At 39.9% G+C, this 8,354-nt stretch overlaps 1 protein-coding gene across 1 annotated transcript; it reads left to right on the forward strand.

Moving 5' to 3' along the window:
• The first annotated feature begins 4,420 nt into the window (after window positions 1-4,420).
• Window positions 4,421-5,778, forward strand: bhlha9 (basic helix-loop-helix family, member a9). Its single transcript, XM_051910893.1, has one exon. The coding sequence runs from the start codon at window positions 4,936-4,938 to the stop codon at window positions 5,776-5,778; it is 843 nt and encodes a 280-aa protein (XP_051766853.1). The 5' UTR covers window positions 4,421-4,935.
• Window positions 5,779-8,354: the final 2,576 nt, after the last annotated feature.

The following is an 8,354-nucleotide window of genomic DNA, read 5'->3' on the forward strand; positions in this document are numbered from 1 at the left end:
TTTCAATTGACAAAAATTATTTAATAGTTTTAGTTAACGATAATAACCCTGGTAAAATGTGAACATATAATCATATTGACATTTAATATAGCATTTGCTTATGTCTACAGCAAAAAAATTCTTTCCTTGCAGTTAATAATGACAAATTATGCTCAAGACAAAATTGCCTTCTTTTCTCATGGTCTACAAGACAAACAGTCCCAAAGTAACTGCACTCTCACTGTCCAACTGTTAGCCGTGTAATTGTTTTAGGGGATGGCGTCAATCAGCCTAGACAGCCTCCATAAAAGAGGAGCAGAGGAAGAGGCCTGACCTCTCATTCTGTCTGTCTTTCTGTCCTATATCTGAGCACAGAACAGGCTGGATGCCCCCAAATGATTCATTTATCAATTATAAGACCAAATAATCATGACAGAATGCAAATATTTTTTGAGACATTGTACAGCACAGATTGGGAAGATGACAGGTATCCTTGGTATGACGAGCTGTCAGTAATGCTTTAGCACTGAACTATTGACTTTATACAGCTGCCACTGTTCTTCAGATTAGAGAACATGATACAGACTGCAGGCAGTGAAAGGACAAAGATCTGTAGAGATACAGAACAGATTCCTCGTTGCACAACCACAAACATGACCATCATGCAATCTGTCAAAAACAAACCAAACACAAGTATGCGTTCCCCCTGTCAGTGCTAACCACAGTGTGTAGGGCTGTGCTGCTCAAGCCATGTTATAATTGTCAAATACCTGCTCTCTTTTTGCAGGCTTTGAAGTCCGAGTGTCTTTCTGTTCTTATCCTCGGGTGCTGTTCGGGCTTGATTTATGGTTTGTTACAAAGACACTCAAATTATACAGCCCACGAGGCCCAGCACCAACACAGCGCCGAGATCGCTCACTGGAGATGATAATTGTATCTGTGGACAAATGTAAATAATGGATCGCAAGTCCTTCACACATGAGAGGAAATCCACAAAATACTAGTTATTTGATAAATGTACAATTTGTCATGAGCACTAACAGACAAATTTAGATTGAACAACCCATGTGATTAATCACAAGACACACAAGGAAACTGAGACATTGCCCTTGAAGACTAGCACAAGTTCAGACATTATCACTAACACAATGTGCTAAAATCATTCTGAATATTTATCCCATTTAAAAATAAATTGTGTTACAGAATAAAACTCTGTAAATTAACGATTAATGTGTGATATGCAATATGTGTGTCAGGGATATGTGTGTTTTGCCGTTGTTTTTGGAATTGTCTTCTGTGTTTTCCACTTGACCCAATTTTCCCCATGTGTTTCACTAGTTAATCCCATTCACCTGTGCCTTGTGAATCACCTCGTTAATTATCTTGTTTGCTTCTTTGTTTGCTTTGTATATAAGCCTTCAGTTTGAGTCTTGTCTTTGTCTTATATTGAAGTTTATGTTTAAGGTTAGAGTGTGCTATTGTTTCCCTAAATGTTATTGCGTTACTCCCTAAAAAAGTAACTAATTGCGGTACTTACTTTTTATATAAGCTATGTAAATTGCCATTAAACAAAAGAAGAAGGAAGTAGAATGGTACGCTTTTTCTTAGGGTTTGTTTCCATGATGAATCATCGATTCGTTGGTCTGTTTAGAATGTCTTGTGTGTTAACCGGGAACATACTCTGGGATGACTGAACTTACTCCCAGTTGCGTTTTTGGAGCCAGCAAACCTCGAGTAAGCAAGGTTTGGGTTAATCAACCGAGAGTTCAGGGTATATGTGATGGTAAGTTAACTTTGCTTTCTGGAATACCCCCCTGGGCTGGGCTTGCTTGTTTGTTTATTACTAAACAAAAGTTCTCTTTTTGGCAAATGTAAAGGCCCTTTCACACCAAAAGTCATAGCTATGTCATAGGCTGTGTGTAGCACGCGTAGCCTATGGTGTAGCCTGACATACACCTCTCCAAAAATGTAACAACGCATCAATACTATGCGGACCGCAAGCGTTATGATTGGTCTGCTAGGACCCCTCCCTAGGGTCAAACAGTAAAATCGATGTGGACAATGATGCAGAACTATAAATGAAAACCGACGCGTAGCATACAGCATAGAGGATACGGCGTAGATCCGACGCAGAAGTATAAATCAGCCTTAAGATACAGTAGAGTACAGTAGAGGTTGCAGCTCAAACACATTTCAGCTGTGCTGCCATTCTGGATTGCAGAAGAATAGGATGGAGGAGAAGAAAGTTCAACACTCTTATTTTAGCAATAAAAAAAAAATGAAACACAAATGTGATGTTCATCTAAATTAATATTTGCTTATTAGTATGGTTGAATTGGATCATCAAAGGTTAGCAGCAAAGACAATGGTTAATAAAGAGATTAAATATATATACCCCCGGTTTCACAGACAAGGCTTAAGCCTATAGTCCCAGACTGAAATGCGTGTTTGAGCTGTTTTAACTGAAAGCAACTTGCACTAACATATCGTAAAATATGTCAGAGCCATTGTTTTGTCTCAAGATGCACATCAGTAATGGTTTTTTCTAAGGCACATTTATAAAAGCTACTTAAATATCCTAATTGAAAAGGCTTAATCCTGGCTTAATCTAAGCCCTGTCTGTGAAACCGGGCCAAAGTACACTATATTGACAAAAGTATAGGGACACCCCTCCAAATCATTGAATTCAGGTGTTCCAATCACTTCCATGGCCACAGGTGTATAAAATCAAGCACCTAGGCATGCAGACTGCTTCTACAAACATTTGTGAAAGAATGGGTCGCTCTCAGGAGCTCAGTGAATTCAAGCGTGGTACCATGATAGTTTGCCACCTGTGCAATAAGTCCATTCGTGAAATTTCCTCACTACTAAATATTCCACCATCAACTGTTAGTGGTATCAAAACAAAGTGGAAGCAATTGGGAACAACAGCAACTCAGCCACGAAGTGGTAGGCCACGTAAAATCACAGAGTGGGGTCAGCGCATGCTGTGGCGCACAGTGCGCAGAAGTCGCCAACTTTCTGCAGAGTCAATAGCTACAGACCTCCAAACTTCGCGTGGCCTTCAGATTAGCTCAAGAACAGTGCATAGAGAGCTTCATGGAATGGGTTTCCATGGCTGAGCAGCTGCATCCAAGCCTTACATCATCAAGTGCAATGCAAAGCGTCGGATGCAGTGGTGTAAAACACGCCGCCACTGGACTCTAGAGCAGTGGAGACATGTTCTCTGGAGTGACGAATCACGCTTCTCTGTCTGGCAATCCGATGGATGAGTCTGGGTTTGGCGAGGAGAACGGTACTTGCCTGACTGCATTGTGCCATGTGTAAAGTTTGGTGGAGGGGGGATTATGGTGTGGGGTTGTTTTTCAGGGGTTGGGTTTGGCCCCTTTGTTCCAGTGAAAGAAACTCTTAATGCTTCAGCATAACATCCAACATTGTGGGAACAGTTTGGGGATGGCCCCTTCCTGTTCCAACATGACCTCGCACCAGTGCACAAAGCAAGGTCCATGAATACATGGATGAGCGAGTTTGGTGTGGAGGAACTTGACTGGCCTGCACAGAGTCCTGACCTCAACCCGATAGAAAACCTTTAAGATGAACTAGAGCACAGACTGCGAGCCGGGCCTTCTCGCCAACATCACTGCCTGACCTCACAAATGCGCTTCGAGAAGAATGGTCAAAAATTCCCATAAACACACTCCTAAACCTTGTGGAAAGCCTTCCCAGAAGAGTTGAGGCTGTTATAGCTGCAAAGGGTGGGCCAATTCCATATTAAACCACGGATTAAGAATGGGATGTCATTAAAGTTCATGTGCACCTTAAGGCAGGCGTCCCAAAACTTTTTGCAATATAGTGTATATTTGTGTCATGTAACATTCAATTAGGCCTATTGCAGGTTTGCATAATAATCTGAGTTTGCATTTCACTGTTTTTATTCATTTTGAGGAATACTGAATCTGTTTTTGTGAAACTGAGATGAGTAAATGCATGCTCACATTAGAACTACAATAACCATCATGTTCACACGCCTCTGCACTTACTCCCGATTTCTCTCAACATGGGGGCAGAATGGTCAGTCAATAAATGGGAAAACAAAGTAACTTGCGTTACTTATTTGAAAAAGTAACTCCGATATTTTGTTGTAAATTTAAAAGTAATGCGTTCCTTTACTAGTTACTTGAAAAAAGTAATCTGATTACGCAACTTGCGTTACTTGTAATGCGTTACCCCAACACTGATAATGTATATGTATTATATGAATTATACGAACAGTATATATACATATATATTCGTATACATAAAACACAATAAATTTAAACTAATTATATTTATATGTACACACACACACACACACACAAATTATATTAATTATACATTATTATGAACTACACATCAAGTTATACTGTACATCCACTAAAAGCTTTGGGACCAGCTGATTAAAAGTAAGTCTATCATCATTTGTAGATGTCAGTTGGTCACATTTCTTTGTTATATCTGTGCCAGCACTTTCTCTATCTGGGCCTTGCCAAAGTTCAAGGTCAACTTGCCCCCATTCAAAGACACCAAAAACTCATACTCCATCTCTGATGATAGTTAGTAATGTTGTCATGTAAAGTAATGTTTTTTTTTTTTTTTTCAACAGTTTATGAGATGTACATATCTAAAACATACTCAGTGTCTGTGTTTTTATTTGTCTGTGTCTGAGTTTTACTCACATTTCATGGCCTGTACGTGGTTGTGCGGATCTTGCAGCAGAAGGCGTGTCTGGGGAGGGAGTAGCTGAATTTGCCTTGGGGAGCTCATAAACCCCAGCATTTTTCATAGGTGACTGTACCATGTGACTCCTAAACGAGGTGCTTTAAAGAGAGGCCCGACCTGTTGAGAGGCATCACAGGTAATCACAGGTCTTCAGAGCAGTGTGAGAAAGCACCATCCAGACTCTTACACAAGAGATCGATGACACTGGAAACAGTCTGCAGGTTCTCCATGGCGAGCAGAGGAAGCTTCACCAGCTCCGAGTTCTCCGAAGAGGAACTGGATGGGAGTCTTCAAGGGTCAGACGAGCTGGACAGCAGCGATGGCAGCAGCCCAACAGGCTGTTACCCCAACAGCACCCTAAGCGAGCTGGAGGAGAGACAGAGCAAGAAACGCAGCAGACCGGTGCGCTCCAAAGCACGCAGAGTGGCGGCCAATGTGAGAGAGAGGAAACGCATCATGGATTATAACCAGGCCTTCAACGCGCTCCGGGTGGCTTTGCATCACGACCTGAGCGGCAAAAGGCTGTCGAAGATCGCCACGCTCCAGAGAGCCATCAATCGAATCTCTGCTTTGTCCGTCTTTCTCACCAACAACCCACCTGAAACTACAGGGAAGCCCTGCAGCCACCTTGAGTGTCACGGTCAGCCTGGCGGCTTGTGGCCAGAGACGGAGCCGTCACCTCCTGTCCGCCTCGAATCCCAGAACTTCCTCTCCTGGCATCAGCCACTCACCCACCATATACAAAACCCCTTGCACAGACTGTCCTCTGAGCAACACGTTTTTACAGGCCCTGCTTGTCCGCCGTCCCCTCACTACCCATGTTTCTCACCCGACGCCCAACTTTACACACCTAGCAGTGTGGCAAACCCACCCAGGTACGGACGGATAGGTGATGTCGGGACGTATCAGCCAGGAGTTTGGGGCTCTTGTGCCCCAAATCATATAGACAATTATGGGGAAACACTCCAGACGCTGCCTCTGCCCTGGCACATGGGCTACCTACAGGACGCTGGGCCTCAGCACTGCCACAACACACTGTGATAAACACTCACGCACCAGCACAAGAACTCTTAAGACTATCGAGGGCAAAACTGAGAGCAAAAACTGTGATCATCACTGCCAACACCTGTAAACAGGTGCATTTCTGTGGTTACTGTTTGGAAACACTGTACATATTTTAAATATAATTATAATTAATGTTAATTGCATTAAGAGAATGAATTTTGTAACTACTGTAAAAGTATTGCATTAGTAAACAAACAGGACAAAGAAAAGTTTGTAAAAAATCTCTAATTAAAACATTCGCATTTCACTTTTGTAATAAAATGTGCAAAATAGTAACACACTGACTCTTTTTCATATTGAGGTCAAGCATTTAGAGAATATTTCTGTGTTTACGTACATAGCCGTTATGTGTGTTTCTGTGCATGCAGAGACGAAGTGTCTGTTCCCTTCTACTGGAAAATGGAGCTTTGATCTTGAACAAACTGCTCATTCTTTTCATAACAGGATGTAAAGACATTCTGACGTAGCAAAAGTCAGCAAAAATCCCATTCATGTCTGTCTGAATGAGTATATGTGCAGATTAGCATGCTAGCATTTTTAGTAACTATTAAGCAAAGAATTTAAACTTAATTCAGAAAGATTTGCACCACATTACTTCTGATATAAAATTTCTTGACTTGATTCTACATCTAGATTTTACATTTATTCATTTAGCAAAGGCTTTTATCCAAAGCATCTTAAAAATGAGGAATACTCAAATGAATTAATTCTAAAAAAGCATGTAACATGAGAAGTGTTAAAATACAAAGTGTTTTTAAAGTAACAAGCTTCAAACAAGCTTGTTAGGTTAGAACAGGAAAAAAAAAAGCTGAAAAGTAAAATTATTTTTAATATATTAAAAATATTTTTCAAAATATAAAGAGTGCATCAACATAATTGCTAAAATACAAAATTAGCTAAAGACAAATAAAGACTGTTCATAGTACATGCTAGTAAAAGTATACTATTTGTAATAGTACAAACTGTAAATCTATGCTTTTTATATTATTTTTTAATATTTTATAAAAAATATTTCAATAATATATGTACACAACAATGTATGTGTGTGTGTTTACACACACACACACACACACACACACACACACACACATACACACATTATATTTTAGAATATGATTTAGAATATATTTAGAGGACATCAACATATTGAACAATTTGTAGTCTAATAACCTGTTATATTAGCAGGGTATCAACTTAGCAGGGGTTTTCCCCCCATTTATACCCACGTATTTTAAGTACATAATATTATTTAACATAGAGCAACTTACTATTACTTATTGTTATTTGCAAAGTATTTCTGCAACACATTAGGTATGATATTTTATGTATGTTATTTGTCAATGAATGTTTTAACAACACCATTTTTCAGTGCTGTTTTTTTAGCTTTGTGGGTAATTCTGGGGCAATCATGGACTGTCCGTTATTAACTATTAAATAAAATAAAATAAAATAAAAAATAGAACAGTAATTAAGTTACATGCTCATGGGGTTCGCTTGTTCAAGTATAATTGGAAAGATCATCCACCAGTGAGCAACAGTGAAGGGTGAAGGTTTGAATATGATTTTTGAAATATGAGTGGGACCCTCAGGTGAGGTCCATCCTCAGAGTAGATGAATCTAAACACTGTTAATATTAGACCATTAGCATGTGCTAGGACAGATTTATGACCTCACAGGAAGGAAGTGTAAGCTCTACCCATACAGAGAGAGAGGGAGAGAGAAAATCCCCCTTGGTCTCTTTCCGGCAGCCCCGTGGCGACTGATCGTGCATTGGGACTTTCATAGGGAGACCTGCAGGTGTGTCCGATTTGAGCTACACAAACAGAGTTGAGGGTGAGAGAGAAAAAAGGGGAGGGATTTATTGTCTTCCTTTTATTTCATCTACAGACATGAATCATAGAAATCCCTGACTCACATCGAGTGTGCTGAGTGTCGTTGACGATGAATGTGTTGAGTGATGGTGACAACATGTCTGTCATCCTGCCTGTTGTGGCAGCGGGCCAGTCAGGCTTCAATTGAACACATCAGCAGGTTTATATGTTGTTTTCTGCGGTGAGCAAATCTTTCCCGTCAATCCGGACATTGCTCATTTGATTTAATGCATTTGTCATATCTGTCAGATGAAAATCTGTAAACATTTAAATAGCAGAAGTTTAAATAATCAGTTGTGCAAAGGAAGCATTTGGACACTAGATGGCAGTACATTATTTGTGCAAACTGGACAATAGCAGGACCTCAACACAGAATGAAATAGAATCCTTATTATTTGCCACACAAACACCATCTGTGGAATTTGTTTTCTTGACCCCAGACAGAAAATAAACAATAAAAATTCCAGGTTCAATACAGGTTAAGCTCAAACAACAGCACTTAATGTTGACTATCCCAAAAAAAAAAAAAAAAAAAAACAACTTACACAAAAACTGAGTGAAGCACAACATGAAAAAACTCACTGTTTGAATAGTACAGCCATGATATGCTACATCTAAATAATGTCCTCAGAGATCAGACACTGGGTGAAATCAGTGAGTAAGCCACTATGTAATGACTGA

This window comes from Ctenopharyngodon idella, chromosome 10, assembly GCF_019924925.1.
Source record: "Ctenopharyngodon idella isolate HZGC_01 chromosome 10, HZGC01, whole genome shotgun sequence".
NCBI lineage: Eukaryota > Metazoa > Chordata > Actinopteri > Cypriniformes > Xenocyprididae > Ctenopharyngodon > Ctenopharyngodon idella.

Bases quoted from the DNA above. Each gene is read 5' to 3' on its own strand.
- bhlha9 (XM_051910893.1), top strand. From the start codon at position 4,936: ATGACACTGGAAACAGTCTGCAGGTTCTCCATGGCGAGCAGAGGAAGC.